Here is a 19,822-nt window from a genome sequence, read left to right as displayed (position 1 = left end):
CGTACGCTACAGCGACGACGGATCGCGCGGAATACAAGAAAAAGAGGAAAGTACAGGCGTCTGCGCAAACGTGAAACAATTCTACGACGCCTGTTCTCGCCCCCATGCCCCCTAAAATATATTTACTAATAAAAATAATTACCAATAATAACAAAATCTTAATAAAGAAAACGAAAAACGAGAAGTACATCTACAACCATTGGCGAATCTGCAAAGTTCGTAAAAAAAAAATCATAGAGATTTATGCTAATCCGCCAAGAGAATACCGTAAGTATATAGCTGTCGCTACTGCAGCTATCTCTGCTTCCAGCGATCGACCTCGCACGACTTGCATACTTTTGGCGACAAGTGCATAGCAAAAAAAAAAAAAAAGAAAAAGTGGGGGAAATAAACAAGACGCACAAATAAGAGGGCGAGGACCAATCGAACGCCTTGAAAGCAATTAGTTTAGCAGAGAAAAACAACCGACAGTGTGCGCAGCTGTGTCCCCAGTGTTGCCGCCTCGCAAACGCTTGAGCCCGCGATCGCAGCCCCACAACGCAGGCAGTGCGAGTTGCACCACGTAACAAACGTATAATTCGTGTGCCCCGACGTTGCATGCATGTTTTCTGTTACGAGACACTGTCGACGGGGCAGCGCGCACATGCAACGGCCCGTTAAACTGGCTTTCCGTACCGGTTCTGCCCTGCGCACTGTTATCGCCGCGCGCAAAGAACAACGGCCGACCTGCGTGTCGTAAGAAAGCTCACGTACACGTAACACCGCCAGGCGAGGGAAGTCGACAACGCGTGCAGCCGTACAGCGGGCACGTTGCACAGCGCGGGGGTCAGGGGACGGCGCCGTCGAACAACAGTGTACCGACAGGTGCACATGTACACATCTACAGGCCCGGCGCATGCCAGAGCGGTTCGGTCTTCGGCATCGTCTCGTTTCCACATGCGTTCTCTACTGATTAGTCACGCCTGCAGCGTGCGTCGTCCGGGATGGTGCAACTCAGTGGGACATCGATATGTGAAGCTAAAGGGGCGATCTTGTACGCGTTCCAAAATAGAACGGAGGCCGTTCGTTCTTTACGTCACGAAATAGGCGGTGTGTTCCGTTCCGTTCGTCTGATAGCAGACGACACGGAATGATTGACAGCAGATATCACGTCACGATTGAAGTCATGGCGAATTGACGAATCGTATTTGGCACGGCGGAACGAACCGCCTCCGTTCTATTTTGGAACGCGTACAAGATCGCACCCTGAATGTACTGAAGCAAAAACCGATAGATTAGAACAATTCCTGCGGCCGTGGGCTCATTTACACCGACAGCAGCAGACCTTCGCATTGGACACCACGATCGTCTCAAGAACTTTTCTTTGCCCCACGCACACTTCGCTGTCTCCTTCCCCTACGTTGTACTGCCTGCTGTGGCCTCTGAGATGCATGCACAGACGCCACTCATCTCGGAGCCTGCTTGATGGGCCCACACAAGTTGACGCGATAGCCGCAGGGGCGTGAATTCGATCCCCAGTGGAGGTGGTGGGCTGAGTTTGTTTATATTCACCTTATGGCGAAGTTGTGCAAGTGGCCTCAAGACCACTTGACCAGCAAACATACCTTCGAGCTTTCTATAACTGATCTAGACTGGCTTTGATTGTCACGATTCCCTTGCAAAAAAAAATTAATTTGAATTTGAAAAATTTATCTGATCGTACTGATTTTAACGCAGTAAAGGACGATGCGTATATAACAGACATACTGGCACTGGTCAATCCGACCTACCGACCCAGCTCGCGCTGGCGGCTAGGGGCCAGGAACTGCTGGACGCATATGGGACCTGAGAAGGTTCCACCCCATCTGGTGCCAGCGCGCACCAACCGTCACTAAGGGCTCAGTACAAAAGTTGATTCTCTCTCTCTCTCTCCGCCCCACCCGCTTTCATTAGGAAGCTCATTTAATCACTGAGCTTGCTAGCTTTTTAACCAAGGTTTGAAGCCTCGCACCTTGAATCCATGGTCTTGCGCGCTAATAACACAACTCTTTAGAAGTCATTATCATCTCAGCTGCCCGAGGTGCGTTTGCAATGCAAAAGGCTTGCAATACGACATAGCAGCATCGAGGCAGAATTATACGAGTGGAAATCAATGTACAGCGCAAGGACACAAGACTAACAGGAGATCAGACACACATGGCGCTGTCTGTCTTGTGTTCCTGCGTTTCAGTTCGAATTAAGCATCGGAAACAAGTCGAACTTTACAAACATCGAGTGGAAAGTTCTCTATATATACTTACTATACATGCTACCACCATATACAGCCTATAGCAGCGCCTATTGGCTCCGGCACGTTGTATACCACTTCTGCTGCTTATTGATGCATTCTTTTTTTTTTTTGCTTCTTTCTTTATCGAAGCACACGAAGCCTGAGAATGCACAGAAGGCGGGCGCTGACGAAACCACGCGGAAGTCGGAGGACTACGAGAGCATCCAGGCGCCATATGCATGTCTGCAGAGGAACCCCTCCGTATGAGCGTCGATCCGCTCAACAGCGAAAAACGGAGGAGGCCACCGCGGTCACTTGTTCCTTTTCCTTCTTCTTTACTTGGCTTTTTTTTTTTTTTTAAGACGACCGAAGCATTCGGTCATTTCTTTGGGACGAGCCGACACAAAGAGAGCCCCGCATGGAAATATGACGGAACGCAAGAATGGTCGATGAAAAATCCAGCACCGCAAAATAGGGGGAAGGGAGATGAATAAGAGGGAGAAGGAATCGCTGTTCAAAAGAGGTCGCAGACTGTACGGCCACGCGCACGCCCCGTAGAAACGGGCAACCGTGCCACTGCGATATAGCCATACGAAAAGGCGAAGCAGGGGCCGTTTATGACTGAACAGTACGCGCCCGTTAACTATTCGTCTTGATCATTAGGGGGGAAGGCTCCTGCAGATTCAAAGCCCGTTTTGTTTACAGTTCAATGTCGCGCTTTGCGTCTCCACGCAACAGGAAGGTCCTTTCCGGTAAAGCGTTGTGTCTGAGGATGTCCGCCACAAACGCGCGCGACGCGGCACAGACACGGGCGCCATACGTGAAAGGTCATTTCCTGCAGCTGCGCAATGAGTATTTTATAGCTGCTATGGCCGCTTTCCCTGCCTCCATCTATAGGCCCATTCAGATTTACATCTAAGTAGAGAGGGCCCTCACCGTCAGGGGGCATGGACAGTCGCAAGAACATGCGGTTCATGCCAATTGCACCACTTTCTTTGTATACGCTCTGTGAGCGTGTTTCAGCTGCTACATGCACTGCTGCTTTGTGCTGCCCTTTTTAAGAAATGTTGATAACTACCCGAAAAAAGAAAAAAAGGGCTGACTGCCGCAGTTATTACCGTTCACACGTCACTGCTAATTTTTTCTGGGTATATTTTCAAAGTTTGTTCTCGCTATGGTCGATTAACAGTTGCGTGCTATACCTGATGGTGCACGTATGCATAAACATATAGTTGTCGAAATTTAGGCAGATAACTCTGTGTATTTATCCCAATGCATACGTGGTCACCGGTCCAAAGTTTGACCCGAAAAGAACGGTCATCAATACACATTACAACAGAGGGCGTTAGTAGGCCATATTAAGCAGCGTGCGCAGCGAGATGCGCGAGGCAGACAGGATGGCCTCCGCCCGTGGGCATCGCTGAGCTGCAGGAGCAAACCTTCTCTTGTTTGTCCATGGGTGTACTATATATGTTGCGGACATTGTAAAATTATGCCATAATGTCGAATTCACCATCTTGTCGGCTATGATTAGCCCAGAGGGCAGCTACGGTATCTACGATTGGCTCGAAATGTCGCCCTTACAGAAGTGGACAACATGGCGATGTCCAGAATAGTAATCCACGTCTAACGCGCGCCACGTATATATGACACAAGCCTTGCTCGATAGATGAACCGGCAACCAACTCAAACGGTGACGCCACGCGGCAACAATTAATGGCTTGAGACGAAAGTCTTGACGTAGTTGCTGCGCGCGCCGAACATATGGAAGCCATATATTGACAGGGCCTTTCGTGCGTGATATCTATTAAGCTGAATATTTTAAATCTCTGAGTGGCTGTCAAAAGCTACGCATGCAGGTTAACTGCGCTTGCATGTATACATACGAGCAATTTTGCAAATTCTAACCAAGTATCGGGGGTGCATGCTGTCGACACTGTTAAATTCCGCCATGTTGTCTAATGCTGCAATGGCGGCGTTTTCAGCCAATCAGAGAGGCCGTATAGCCAGCCTGTCGGCCAATCAGAGCTGACAAAATGGCGAATTCTACATTATGGCGGACTTTTACAGTTTTAAGAAGAGGTGGCGTCTAATATATGGCAGCCATGACAACATGCAACCCGCAAACACATAGCCATTGACATGGAGGAAGGAAATAAGTAGAGGAGAGCATCGCGCAATACGATTGAAGCCAAACGTGTCGGTCGAACACTTGATCGTCACATCAGAGCGCGCCGTATACTATTTAGTGCTCCTGCTTTGCAGGAAGAGCTACGGCAGGGGAGCAGAACGAGTTCGTATCGATTAAAAACTACCGGAAGCAAAGATGCCCAGTCAATACGCCTAGCCTCGCAGCTATACAAGTCACGTGTTGGGCCGATACCGCGAGAGGAAAAGCGATGGGAATGGCTTCACGGGCCTATTCGTTATCCGTCCCTGCAGGCAGCCCCTGACTGCCCGAGGCGGTGCTTTCAGCCAATGAGCGTTGCATGCGCGGCGTCTCGGGCAGTCCGGGACAAATTAGGGTCTTTTAGCGGTGCTACGGAAAGTACGGTATACGGTACGGCAAGTGCGTAACACCGTACCGGTCGAGGACTACGCATGCGCGAACTTTATCGTACGGAATGACTTTCCTTACGGCATACTAGACGGTAAGGATTCAGTAAGGCTCGGCTGGCACCGTGTGTCGCGAGCCGAGCTGCACCAAGCCAAAACAGTGAGAAGCTGGTGTCGGCCACAGGGTCTACGTTTCGCGTGCTTTTTTCACCAGGCAACGGAGCGACGAAGTAACAAGTAAACAGTGACATTAAAAAAAACCCAGGTAGGTGGCGCCATCTAGTGAATCAGAGTTTACTTAGAGGCGACGCAGAGTTTTTATTGCAGTAACTAACTATATTCTACTTATCTGCTGGTGTAAAGTGTCAGCCGCGGTGCAATTTACAAGAAACAAACCCTTTTTCATGTATTGATTAGATAAGAACACCTATGTAACGAAAGGTTTCCCATGTTGCAGGACGAAGTGCCACAAGATGTCGCTACCGGCCTTGTGACTGGCGTCTAAGTTTGCCGTAGCCGGGCACTTTGTAAAGAATAATGCGTGTATGGACAAGCTAAAGCTTTCTAGTATTCGTCAAAATGAATATTTCGCGCTCAGCGCATAGTTATTGTATTCTGCAAAGCCCCAATGTTAGCCGCTATCATCATTGAAGAGGCCCACGGAGAGTTGGCTTGGATGCGTGACGTAAAGCTCTCTCCTATAGCTCAATTTCTCCAGCGACATTTGAGATCGATTTCTTTTGATCCGTCACCGGGGCGTGGATTTGGACACCACCAATAGAACCCCAGGTTCAAAAACCCATTTAGACAGCTAGCCGACTGGCACTAATAGCCAACGAGATCGCAGTGAAGGTGCCGGCCAACGACAAATAATTCACTGACGGAAAGCATACGCAGGGGCACCGAAAAATCATTGCTTCCGAAGCGAAGTCTGCTGCGTTGATCTTTCTAAGTCTTACGGCCCCTATCCGGCTATGACGCAAAATGGAGATGGCACTCGGCAACACCCCTCACGTGATCGATCTCATCATCGCACAGACGGTTTCCCAAAGCTGACAGGATGCGTGCGAGGCGGCGGCCAAGCGTATCGCGTTGTAGACCCGTGGCTCGTCGGGCGCGTCTGCGACGCAATATCCCGCGGCGGCAGGCGCCACCACTGCAGGGCCCGGCCGGAAACGGCAGGCCCACACAGGTTTCGGCATTTCAGCGCGAGACGACACCGAACGAACCGACCGAACCACGTGTCCCGTTTCAGAGCGGTGCCAGGCGATGCTCGCCGAGAAAGCACGCCGCACTAACCACAGAGGAGCGAAAACTCTGAGAAACGGCAAACATGATTCCATGGAAAGTAAACCGAGAAGACTCGGCCCAAGACTTCGGTATCACATTCTGCGACCCATCTTTCAGCTCGTGTATGCCGCATACCAGCAAACACCTTGGCACAGCTACGGGCGGCCACCAAACTTGGTCGTCTCGCTCTCGCGTCTCTTCAGTTTCGCCGTCGAATGTTGTTCACCCCCTCGGCTGTACACCGTTACACCGTTTTTCGCTATATGGTTGCATCTCATTTCTTCTCCGCCGCTTCTTTCTTAGCGACGGCTTCCGCGTTTTCCCGAAACAAGCAGAAGAAGGCGTGTCGTGTTTCGGTCGGCATCGTGTTTGCGGAGTTTCGTTCCCTTTCGTCCGCGCTCCGTACCGATAGCAAGAAGAGGGGCGAGCATGCTACTTTCTTCGTTTCTTCTTTTTCCTCCTTCCGCGGACTGCCGTAAAATAAGAAAAAGAAAGAAAGAAAGAAAGAAACAAAGCGAGTCGCCCAGAGAGCAATACTTCTCCCTTCTTCTTTCTGTGAGTGTGTGTGAAACTGCTGGGACGTCATCTGTGAGTCAGTAAATATAAAATCAAAAGAGGTGAGAAGTGTCAGGAGAGTTGTGCGCGCAACGTGATTACTCCTAGCTAGACGATTTTCTGCCCTCTCGAAAGTTCCATTAAAACGAAAGAAATAAATAAATAAAGAGCGACGAGAAATAAAAGTTATGCTCAAGCGCTGCCCGGGCGCTTTTTATGCATTTTTTTTTTCTTCGACGCCGAAAGAACTCAATTTTCTAAGCAGCGGGGTGGAAGTGGCACTGCGAAGTGGCTCGTTGGCATAAGCTTTCGACGTGAAAGGAAAGCAGAATGCGCGCTCTCTTTCCTGTTGGCATCCGGGTGGCACAAACGACCGCGAAGTGTGAGTTATACGCCCGGATGCTAAGCGTCCAAGCACGCGCCGCATTCGACATGCAACATGCGAAAAGAATTCTGGCATTCTCGCATCGCGCACGCAATAACTATTCGCGGGTTAGATCCGCGAGGAAAAAGTGCGCAACGTGCGTTTCATTGATGCTGTGTTACCACGGCAAAGTGAGAGCTGGTGAAGGCGCAGAATACAGGGAGCCTTAGTGTTGTATGCTGAGCTGCACGAGTTGCGAAGCGGCAGATAGCTGTACAGAGCCATGCTCACACCTCCGGGTGAAAGTCCAAAGAGACCGAAGTGTCAGAAGAGCTTGAAAATAACGAGCTAAAATGCACACCTACACTGCTCGTCGTGCTTGTTGTGGACGCACTCCTTATGTGAGATCTTCACACATACACATGGTATGCGAGAATATAGCGCCATTCTGTCCAGCTCGCTTTTTTTTTTTTACTCCAATCATTCGGTCATAATAGAAAGTTCAAAACCTCTTCTCGTTCCTCTTAGTTCTTATCAATTGGTCACCGCGCGGAAGGAAGAAAATAGACATAAGGGTGGGGCTAATGAAAGGACGGCAACTTTCCAAGACCTTACCCGCCACAATGACCTTCCTACAGCAGGTGATATTTCTAAGCCCGTAGTGCAACCGCCGTTCGTGTTGTGCGCGGTTCGCTAGACAGGGGTGCTGCGGCGCGAGGCAATTGACGTCCTTCGCCCCGTCGAACCCGAGCCGCCTTCGCCAATGGGAGTGATCGACCGACGCGGTCATGACGCGAGGGATCGGGAATGACGAGGGGAGGCGCGTTCCCCTTAATGGGAAGCCCTGCACTTTCTTGCTCCGAGCCACAGGAATGCAGCCAGGAGGAGGAGGAGGAGGCCACAAGCTGCTTCCTCGCGCTCGCATATACCTTGCGTGGTCGCCGAAGCTGCTGAAATATTATACCACGCAGTCTGTGCTGCATGTTTTCTTTCTTTCTTTTTTTGCTAGTAACCAAGCACGCTCTGTTTCAAAACCTCCAGCGCTTGTAACCCAACCGCGCGAAATTTCGCACATCTCTCTCTCTCCGCCGTCGACGCTCGCTGTCACAACGTTTCCCAAGGCGCGCGTGCAGGCGCGGGAGATGCGCGAAATTTCGCCGATGCAAACAACACGGATTCTAAAATGTTCGCTGCGTGCCAGGTACAGCCGCGAGCAAAAGCAATCGGTACAGAACGGCGCATCGTTGTCATTTGCGTTCCTGTGCCCCAGCAGTCCGCTGTGCGCGAAGGCAGTTCGTAGGCCTTCTGGCCCGGTTACTCGCGCTCGCCAATGTACGAGGCGCATGCAGAAACGTAGTGATATCCGGTTCCCCCGCGGAGAGAGAAATCAAAGATTGCTATACATGTGCAGACAGCCAATCAACAAGGAAACGCGATCAAAACGACCCGGCGGAAAGTCGAATCCCACACTCGATTTCCACACGCCGTCCGAGAGACTGACATGGCTTCCGTACTTGAGTGAACTGTTTAGATACTAACATCGCGTGTCTCGTATAGATAAGCACGCAGCACGAGTCACCGCAGGGCGCTGTGACCGAGTTTCTCTCCTGCCGCGCGCGTGCTCCGGGGCCGTATATACAGTCACGATGGATCATCTTCGGGGGATATCGCTTTCAGCGCGCACTGATTGGCTAGGCTAAGTGGATGCTGCTACGAAAATAATGATGCACCTCCCATCACTGTTATCTATAGCTCCGCGTGCTTTGGCAAGATGGCCGTCACGTGGTCCATGTGCTGAACGTTACGCCACGCGAAAGTGATCTGAAAGTGGTCGATCAAAATTACCTAGCGCTGGTGCCCGTGACTTATTCACACCATCATACACTATATGCACATGAATGTGTACACGTACCGTGATAGAAACTACCCGAGAAAATGTTCCCCAGAACGCCGTTAAACGTTCTACTGGTGGTGGAATGCTTGCCAAACTTGTTACTAGCTTTGGAACTTTTTTTTGGAAGCGAGACCAACCGGCCACTCTTAATTCAATCTATTCTTCCTTTCCCACAGTCCAATCTGATCAACTGGCCCGAGTCACTAGAATTAACGGCTTAGTCGTCGAGTCACAAAATCCGGACTGATGTCGTGACGGTCTGCGCCACAAGTTGTAGGACAACCTCACAGGGACAAAGTTCGTCGCACCGGTCGTCGTAAAAGAAATGAGCCGAAACGACGCTCCGTCGCAAGCAGCGGCTCCATAGCCCGCACGACAGAGGGTCGTAAGCGGCCAACAGCGACGCCTGGGCAAGCAGTTCTCCGTGTAGTTGAAATATAGCGACTGTTCTCTATTAGGCGTGCTCGACGCCTGTTCCGCGCAGGCGTGGCCCGTAAACTATACGGCCTCTTCGCAGCTGGCTCCGTCCGGGATTGTGTCTTGGGTGGTGTTCCCACGGATCTAGTGCCGGTCGTAAGACACCATGTGCAACACTACATGTTCGATGATGCGCCTCACATAAGCCCCCACAAGCAGATGGCTTCTCAGAAAAAAAAAAAAAAAATGTGCGATTCGTCAAAGCGCCACTGCTAGGATACCGCTTGGAGCTTCCGTTGATAATTATCGCCGATATGTGAATATAGTACACATCATAGTAGACAGTAAGACATCAGCATAGTATCTGGTAAAGCCGCCTAAAGCAAAATATATTTTTTTCTTTTTCCCCCATTTATACCGCAAGCAGAGACGCAGTCAAAATTATCTATCTCCGTGATTATACTGCACGGAGTCGTATATCTTAAAGCAACCGAAGTAGTCATGACGAACTCCAGCGCCATGTTGTTTGCGCGCGCTCAAGAGAGGTTTAGCACGCACTGTATATAGCACGGCGCAAAGTGCGACAAGCGACTTTTGATTTGCGAGTGCGATCTTTCCGTTTTCGATCCAGCAAATAAATTTCGGTATAATTCAAGGCTACTAAACTTAGCGAAATGGAACCGCCGTGGTTGCTTAGTGGCTATGGTTTTGGGCTGCTAAGCACGAGCGCGGGATCGAATCACGGCCACGGCGGCCGCGGGACCAAATACAAAAACACCCGTGTACTTAGATTTAGGTGCACGTTAAAGAACCGCAGGTGGTCAAAATTTCCGGAGTCTCCCACTACGGAGTGCTTCATAATCAGGTCGTGATTCTGGTACATAAAACCCCATAATTTTTTTTCTTTTTTTTAGAGAAATTGAGAAAATACGTTCATATTGGCAGCGGAAATTCGTGTGTACAGCCGCAACGGGGTCCTAGTCAAACGAATAGATGGGGGACGAAAATGGTGAGGGGGAGGCAAATATTCGATCTCTAATGCCCATATTTCTTATTACATACATAGAAAATGGCTTGTGTTTTGCGTTCCAGACAGCCAAGTACCTTTGCTTCTGACATTAAAATCGAGAAAGTGCAACCGAACATGCAAATTCTTAACGAAACTGCTCAGCAAACAATGTGAAATGAGGGTTGTAGAGATGTACTCGCTGCTCAGCGGTAGCTGCCACTTAGATGCCGGCTAGATCTTTCCTGTTTGATACCAAGCCGCCTTTGTAGATCCAGCTAATTACAGTGCATGAACTGTAACATCATTTTAGCCCACGCAAAAAGATTGACGACATCTGGAGGAGGGCTTGTAGGTCACATTCTTTACGCCTGCAGCCGCTACACTCTTCTCACGTACGCGCTGTTACAAAAGGTTGCGCAGCAGTTCTGTAGCTGCGCGTGTACATCGCGCCTCGTGCCTGGCGCGCGGAGTGACACCGACCGAGCGTCCCGCACTACCAAGGCGGACATTTCATCAGGGAGTGTGGGTGTGCGGGCACTCGTGGTGGTTTGTGCGCTTGTCACCTTATCCGCGGCCGGTATACATTATACCATACGAGTACTGAGGCCAGATTACATCTAAATTTTTTACTAAGGTCAGCACCTCTATCTGCACTCGGCGTTCTTTAACTCTGGTATAATAAGACGGGTGCAAGTGGGCGGGACAAACGGCCATTATGTGTGCATATATATACACGTTTGGAGAACGTTCGCTGGTATATCAAGAAGCGCAGCGTGCGCTGGTGAACGACACATGAGTGAGACAGCAGAGTATGCTGAACACTGGACAGCCCCGCCCGGCGAAGCGTTGCGCAGCAACGAATGGGGACAGACAGGCGCCTCGCAACAGCCACCGCTGTGCGGGCCCGGTGCGTAGCCTTGAGCGTGCACGCAAGGTGGTGCTGCCAACGGCGCTGGTCAACAGCGCCGTTTGCTCAGGCGGCCACGGCGTCCGCCCATTCGGGGAGGGGTGGCACCAGGCGAAGAGGAAGGAAGCCAAGCACGCGCCGTTGGACAATTGCTAACAATATCCATTCGCTGTCGCCAAAAACAAGTCAGTCGGAAGATGCGGTCATCTTTTGCCCTCCCGCCAGTTCGTCCAAGCAATATATACTGGCACAGCGTGTAATAACGAAGTGCGCCTCAAATAAATAAATAAATAAATAAATAAATAAATAAATAAATAAATAAATAAATAAATTATGGGGTTTTACGTGCCAAAACCACTTTCTGATTATGAGGCACGCCGTAGTGGGGGACTTCGGAAATTTCGACCACCTGGGGTTCTTTAACGTGCACCAAAAGCTAAGTACACGGGTGTTTTCGCATGCGCAATATCGCGGTGGTACCCGTGATGCCGGTCGGCTTGCGAGGCATAACCGCGTTCATCTGCAATGTATTCGGCATATTTGGAGCTAACAATGCCACCAACGATGCTTATGAGTAAGATTCCAAGACTACTTCTCACTACACTGTATAAGCCCACATGTGCCCACTTGTGTCAAAAAGTTGCAAATAGCAGCAGACTATGACACACCTTCAACCACAACGCAAAACCAACACGAAACAGAAACTTACGGTGCAAGTCTTAAGAGAGCTGTAAAAGGAAACATTAACGTGTAAGCGAGACACGCTACTTGGAACAACGTCACGTCTAGAAACATTCTTCCGAACAACGTGTCTCCTTAAGTGTTCAGCCGCCGCGTCTTTCATTAAGTTTCTTTCATGGCCTCGGAGGAGTCTGCCAGTTTCTCCGCAAGTGTCGCCAAGTTGTACTCTCCTCTGTACAACGAAAATAATCGCATACGGAACGAAGTGCAAAGGCGAACTGCATGGACGCATGAATCCCCTAGATCCATCAAAATACACTCTGCACCTCGTCGTGCTCGTTCATTGCACTTTCGGGCTCAAATGAGTATGACAGCAAGGACACATCGCGCGAACATGTCGACAACGCACTCACCCGTTTACGGAATTGGGGGTAACGCAGACTGGAAGCCATCGTTCAGGTGGTCACACAATGTCGGCTACCAAAGCAGGAAACAAACAAGGAAAAAGAAGTTTCACAGCCGTGATTTCGGTGGAGCGCTCAGTCGAAGCGCTCAGCGTCCCGCACTTTCCAAGCACAGGGGCATGACGCGCAAGGTTCCAAAGGTCCGGAAGTATAGGTGCGTCCTGTCCAGCAGCGGTCCAGGGCCGTTGTCACGAGGTGTCGGCGACGACGACGTCTGCCCGGGGCGCTCGGATGTCGCGGCGACGGATCGCAGTGCGGTGTATCGTTTCAGATTCGATCGCTGTCGCGGGAGGGATGCGTCTGGCGAGGCTTCCCGGGACAAGCGCCGCCAGCGGCGTGAACGAATGACAACGCGCACACACGAGTCCGCGCGACGGAGACGACACTCGACGAACCTCGTCGGCGTGCGCGTAGAGGGGAGAAGAAGGGGGGGGGGGGATGACGTGCGCGACAGAGATAGACGTAGGGAAACGAAAGAGCCTTTAACGAGCGAAAGCCGGCACGGAACGGAAAGGAGCTCGGACGGTGGGGAGAGCGAATGTGGAAGAAGAACAGAACATAAACACCGCTCGAAAAAAAGACAGCAAACAAGGAAGCCAGCCAATGAAAAGCGCCGCGAGCGCACCTGTGCGACTTTCTCTTTTTCTCTTTCACCGCCCTTCCTCCCTCCGGAGTGTTTTTGTTTATTTTTTTTTCTCCGTGCGCGCCTCGTTCCTCTCGCAGCGCGGCGCCCGCCCGCTCCCCGTAGATATGCGCAGGCACGCACGCTGGGCGCTTCTCTGTCCGTGACGCGTGTGCACATCTCTTGCCGGCGATCGACGTCACTTGGCCACAACCTCCTCCGCGGCTCGTCCTCCTTCCCCGCTAGCCAGCTATGATTCAGTCCGGCTCCCGCGTGGCCACCTAATTATACACCTATGCGCGCGTCCAGCGCATGCATGCCGCGGGCGGCGACGTCCACAGTGTACCGACCTCCGACTCCGCGCGAATACCAAGCACCTTCTGATGCTGGCGCTGAATACAATACCGCGCATCATCCCGATGACGCAGCTCGTCGAGCGACGTAGTAAGCTTGGCACACCGCACCGCATGCTTACGCGGAATAAGAAGCGACGAACTGAGAAAAAGGCGGCAAAACCAGTGGCAACTGTCCGAGCGCCTCAAGCGCTGGAAATACCCTCACTCCGAAGCAATAAATACAGCGCATAAAACGCGTAATACAAAACGTTGGTAGCATTGTCTTATGTCTCATCCACATATCCTGACATGTACAATTCAAGTTCAGTTTCGAATAAGGTTGGCTGCCTGACCGCTCAAGCTACCTCGAGCAGCAGCATTTTGAACAGTGCGAAAAGATAGGACACAGAAATGAGGTGCAGTACACAGTGCTGACTACCAACCAATTGCTTTACTTCCAGAAGCGCCATATATAGACATGCATGAGGAAGGCAAAAACATAAAAAGGCAGAAAGGATAAGGACATATCGCCGATTTATTTTGTTTATGGGGGTGGGGACCGACGCGTGCCAATATGGTGAAGGCTTCAAAATCTCGCGTGCGCGCTGTTCGCAGTACTTTTTAACTATTTAGCCACTCATGTGCATGCAATCAATTGCTGTTACACCGGGAATATGTGCCAAAGACACGCGGTATCACTTAAAGCCCCCCCCCCCCCCCCCCCTACACACACACACAAAGTCACCTCGCTACCCCTTGTCGATCAGAGGTACGGTTGCACTCTTTGGAAAGTGTAAAAGTACAGATTATTGAAGCCTTCAGCATCTTGACACGTAGGGACGCATGCGCCAACTCTCCCGTCCCTCTCCCTATTAAAAAAAAAAAATTGACTGCCCTGAGCCCGCATTCACAAAAAGCTCTTACGCTATAATTGTTGGTAAGAGAAAATGTAGCCAATTCCGACGTTGGACATATTATTAGTGCTCTTTGCTGTTGGCGGCTGACCAACAGCAAAGAGCACTTACGAAAGAAAAAGCTTTGTGAATTGGGTCCCTGATACTTTTTTTCTTCTTTCTTTAAATGTTAGCTTCCCTTATGCATTTTTAGTATATACCGCTTCTGGAAATAAAGCATTCGGTTGTTAGCGCTCTAACCTGGGCTTCTTTTGCGTGTCCTGTGTCACGCTGTTCAACAACATGTATACAACCACCCCAAACGAACACGCTCTTCCCCTCCAGCTGCCTCTCATCCTCTTAGGTCAGCGACGCTAAGCGCTGACGACATCACCACGATATAGTGTCTGTGATAAGGAGGGACGCGTAATTCTCGACGTCTGGCAACGCATCCTGACATTAATCTGTCTCTCCATCAGACAGACATTTTTTTTCGCTTGTCAGCTCTCCAATGATTTCAGAAATGATAAACACATACCAACGAAAGCCCAAAAGTTACCTACTTCCCCCATCCCTTACCCCCTCCGCGTTCGTCTTGCTATTCACTGGAGGAAAAATAGGCGCAACAAGTGGTGCAATTGCGCCTCAATGACGTCAGTTCTGCGGTAATCATTCAAGCATCAAAAGCGTCAAGTCGGACCCGGGAAGAAAAATAGGCGGTCGCCACGCGTTGCAAGTATTGCAGAAACAGGGGCGGTTAAAAGAGCAACGCGTGAAGACCGGAAATGCGAATGCGCCTGCTCACTCGTCGTACACGGTTTCATGCGCGGAATTACTGATGCAGTCGCCCAGACTTCAAAAACGCCTAGTATCCTTGCGAAAACGTATAGTAGGGGTGAAGAAGACCGACGCGTAAATATTCTTTACTTCTCATTGAAAATGAACTTCCGCATCCTTCACCAGAGCAAAGTGAACGGATGACGGAAGTCAGCCCGAGGCGTGCATATGGCTCCACGGTGCTTCTCTGTTATCGGAGGAAACTAATTGGGGGAGGGAAGAGAAAGATGTTTTGTACAATCTACAGGACCATATTGTTGATGGATATTGGCGTTATTGGACGAATTGGATTTTTTTTTTTAACAGGGGGTCTGATAGATGCCCATGAGCGCAGAGAAGAGGCATGTGGATGAATAAGCACTTCAAGCCCTATTCAGGGCCTGCATATTTACTGACCCGCCGAAAAAATGAAGAGTGTGGCCACGTGCGTGCGTGCGTGCGCGTGTGTGTTGAAACTGACGGATCCACAGGCACATTACTATATGCAGTGCGTGGTACTAGGACGCATGCATCACGGCATATGTGCGTGCTGTCCATGTATTCAAGTGCCTATGCACCATCAACTCAAAGGTTGGATTCGTTTTTGTGTTTATCAGTGCAACGAACCGTTTCAAATGCACAGCCACCTTCCAGACGCCCGGTAATCCGAAAACCAACGTAGCCAATCAAAGGTTTGTGCTACGCAACATCCGCGGGGAACAGGGAGTCAGACTGTCAAAATTCGCCGCTCGACTGCACAGATGGCCATGGCGAAGTTTAAAAATCCTATTTTGGAAGCAGCGATGCGACGTCCGACCCAACTGCCGATCCAACATGATCGCAGCGTTACTCTGCCTACCTTATTTTCTAGCTGGTTTTTGTTTTTCCTTGAAATGCACATTTTGTTGGCGTTGAGAAACGTTTTGCCCTCGCGGGCCTAGTTACGATTCATCATCCAGCAAGCGTGTCGCCGCTTCTTTCTTTGTTTGTGAATGAGTTTGTCCTTTATATTAGCCGACACACACAGATTGTACAGTGCTACAAGAAAGCATTGCAGCGTGGCTCCTAATACACGAACACACACCGCACCTAAACCGAACGGAAAGCAGTCGATTGAGTGTGACGTAATTCACCATACTGCGCAGTTGGTGTGATTATGAATGCCGACTGGCACCACTTACTTTTAAACGTGGTAGGACCATAACACAAGACCTCGCTGCCGTCTCCGCATATTGCGTACATTTTCCTCTGAAAGCCGACGCAGCGATAACCTCTGGGCGGAAAAGTCACCCGGCGGAAGCCATTATGCGCCGCGCAACTGGGGTGCCCTCTCCGGACTCGATCTACGCCAGAAGGCGGCATACCGGGTTTCCTCGGGGCAAAGTCATAGAGCTGCGTGGAGAGTAACACTTTGGAACTGAAAGTTGTCTGCGCCTAGGATAGCGATGTATCCGTGCCTCGTGCCAACCGCAGCACGATGCTCAGGGTGTTCAAACTCAAGCATCATAACGTCAGCGCAAATGGGACGGCGAAACAGAGAACAAAAACACACAAGACAAGCACCGATGCACCGTGGAGACCAAAGCACCACAAGGAGGAGGAGGAGGAAAAACGTTTATTTAGCTCTAGAAAATTCTATGAATTTCGCGGAGTCAGATGGTGTCTTCCATCTTCTTGGCAATGGCCGTCTGCCCCTAGTCCAGGGCTCCGCTGGATGCCGCTGCCAGCTGGGCCCGTCGGATCAGCGCTAGTTGGACGTCCTGACGGTCGCTGGAGAGCATTCCTTCCCATTGCTCCGCACTCGGGTTTGGTATTATTGGTGCCGCATTTGTTTTCTGGCAGGCCCACGTTATATGGTAGAGCGTGGGTGTGTCCTGGCACCATGGGCATTTGTCACTGTATTGTGTGGGTTGTATTTTGCTGAGGGTGTTTAAGTTCGGATATGCACACGTCTGTAGCAGCCTCCAAGCTACGGAGTCCTCTCTAGTGAGAGACCTATGCGGCGAGGGGTACCGCTTCCTGCTGCCCTTATAGTGATTCAGGATAGCCGAGTATTCTCTGGGGACTGGCTCGGTTTCCTCGAGGTCATTGGCGGAGGGTGCTCGGTATGCAGTGTATCCTCGGGGAACTGTGCCCGTTGTTTAATGGACAATGATTTGGCGAAGACAATGTCGCGGTACGTGCACCATACAAGGCTACACGCTTTTCTCCGGTATTTTCATTATTTTTATCACGCACGCCCGGAGGTAAATAATATGTGAATCAAAGGAAAAATCAATCTCGTGTCCGGACAAGTCCTTCATCCATTCACGCATGATCAATGCAGCTCCCATTGCAAAATGATCTTCAAACTTACCGAAATAGACCACGCTTATCGACTCAACCCATCCTACGCGAAAATTCTTCCACCGCCTCCTTTCCCTTCTGCACTGACTTCCTTGGTCCGGCACGACAGTCGCAATCGCGAACGTGAATTATCTAATTTAAGAGGTCGAATGAACAGCACTCTGAATAGAGTAAAAAATGCCAGCCAATATTGCATAACCCCCGAGGTATTCGCATATTTAACATATACCTATACTGTGCAGCGAATCCACGCTAGAAACAAATATGGCAGCGAGAAAAAATAAAAAAATAAAAGAGGTAGTAAGGAGGAGCCACACCTTCCGTATGTCCTCAGCGAGAGTAATGATGTAACAGTCAGTCCGTCTTGTTTTTTTTTAAATTTAATTTTCATTTCTTACCGGCTGTTTAACCTGACAGGAAGAAATGAAATGAAAAGCCCAGCGCAGACCCAACAAGCCCAAAATAAATGATAAAGTTGTAGCACACAACGGCATGCAACTTCAGAAATACAAAAGACGAAGAAAAAAAAAGGCGAACTCCGTCGCTCTATTGTTACAGCCGGTTCTCGTCTAGCCGAAAAGTAAACACGGAAATTGTGTCGAGGGTAAACGTAGTCAGCATCGACATAAGCTCAGCGGACACACGATGGATTACTTTTATGCCAATCGAGAGTGACTTCCGCGAAATCTCGGGCTCATCGACGTCACTCCACTAGCTTTCGCTAGTGCACAAGTCCACTCGCAAAGGCTATATAGTGGACTTGTGCGAACACGACACTACTCACATCGGGTTGCTCGAGCAAAACCACGGGGCCCTTCATCGAGGAGTGATGCGTCAATTCCCTCCTATAGGGACAAATCACTAGAGCGCAGCGGTGGTTCCCACAATAAAGCAGCTGCTTGCCGCGTTCGACGAGATCGGAGCTCGTCGACACGAACTCCGTGGGAGAAACAGCCAAGAAAATACGCACACGCGATGTATAACGAGGCCGCACTGAGCACTGAGGACTGACTGTACGACCACGTGAGCGCTGCTACGAAAGGGCACCAAGTCCGCGCAAGGACACTGCACTTACCAGGTCATACACTTGAAGTCCATCGGATAGCTCTAGCACATCATGCGCGCGCACGCTCTCCAGTCCGGCAGCGACCAGGCACGATAGGTGGGTTTGCCACTGGCTTCCGGAAGGGTGTGGGTGCACCTCCAGTCGCGCGAATGCCGCGTCAGTATTGCACGAACAAAAGGAGCCCCGTCAATGGCATTTCCTGCACTTCTTCGGCCGACGCCGCGTTCCCTTCGTGCTGGAGCGTGCTTCACAGTGGAGTAAGGAGATGCAGATGGAGTACCACACCCGACAGCCGGACAACTTTTATGTGCGAGCACTACAAAATGTAAAATAGCGACCTGGCATATCTTCAGCCCCATGTATACACACATTTTTTTTTTAAACTTTGGTTACATCTGCCGTGCCATCGGTCAATCTGCACAGACAACTGCAAAAATTTACGGCGTGCGGGATATATATATATATATATCCGTATTTCCGAGTAGTTTGTGACCACGACCAGTAAAACTGTGCACTATGTTGTTTATCCGAATACCACGGCTGCGTTCCGAGAAGTTCCAAGCCTGCACAGATACTCAGCTTTTACCCGCCGTGGTTGTTCAGTGCCTATGGTGTTCGGCTGCTGAGCAATGGGTCGCGGGATCGAATCCCGGCCACGGCGGCCGCATTTCGGTGGGGGCTAAAACACCCGTGTACTTATATTTTAGGTGCACGTTAAGGAACCCCAGGTGGTCAAAATTTCAGGAGTCCTCCACTACGGCGCGCCTCATAATCAGAAAGTGGTTTTGGAACTGAATACCCCACAATTTATTTATTTTTAATATTCAGCTTTTTTTATCGGATCCTGCGGTCCGTAAACATTCTCAGTTAACTGCACGTGCGCTTTTGCGTATGCATAAAGACGACGCGAAACGTTTGAGGTGACCACACCGAAAACTTAATCAACCTGCAGTTAGAATTTTGCTTGAGTAACAAGCGCGTGTTCTCTGCAAATGAACAAAAAACCAAAAGAAAAAAATTATATTTCCAGTGAGACATTTGGCAAACTGCTGAGAAATTACAGTATTTCAACCTTCTGAACTCGCAGCCATAAGGGCGCGAAGAATGGTCGCAATAAAGTTATTCGATGGTTTAATCGCATGTACATACGTCCCAGCTAACGTACTCAAGCTCTTCACCCCCAAAAAATTAATTAATTAAAGAACACGGTGTAAAATACAATTTTAAAGCTATAGACGGTTTCGGTCACCAGACCTCTGGCAACCAAACAGCATAGGTTTTACAACTGTACTTTGCACCGCGTTTTTTTTTCAATCCTTTGATTTTCGTTGAAAAGCTTGGCTAACGCTAGCTGGGACA

General features: G+C 50.0%; 1 protein-coding gene across 2 annotated transcripts in view; it reads right to left on the bottom strand.

The window, feature by feature from the left end:
- Window positions 1-19,822, bottom strand: part of Rhp (GTP-Rho-binding protein rhophilin) — a 241,708-nt gene that overhangs the window by 113,493 nt on the left and 108,393 nt on the right. The window contains exon 1 of one of the 2 annotated variants that reach the window (XM_065424535.2): window positions 12,335-12,757. The exons of the other annotated variant lie outside the window; for it this stretch is intronic. Within the exon in view, the coding sequence (XP_065280607.1) occupies window positions 12,335-12,373 (39 nt within the window). The 5' untranslated portion in view covers window positions 12,374-12,757. Of the gene's footprint in view, window positions 1-12,334; window positions 12,758-19,822 lie in introns of those variants that run through there. 2 annotated transcript variants of the gene reach the window in all.

The sequence above is a fragment of the Dermacentor albipictus genome, chromosome 1 (assembly GCF_038994185.2).
Source record: "Dermacentor albipictus isolate Rhodes 1998 colony chromosome 1, USDA_Dalb.pri_finalv2, whole genome shotgun sequence".
Classification (NCBI taxonomy): domain Eukaryota; kingdom Metazoa; phylum Arthropoda; class Arachnida; order Ixodida; family Ixodidae; genus Dermacentor; species Dermacentor albipictus.
This window is presented reverse-complemented; position numbering and strand designations above follow the sequence as displayed.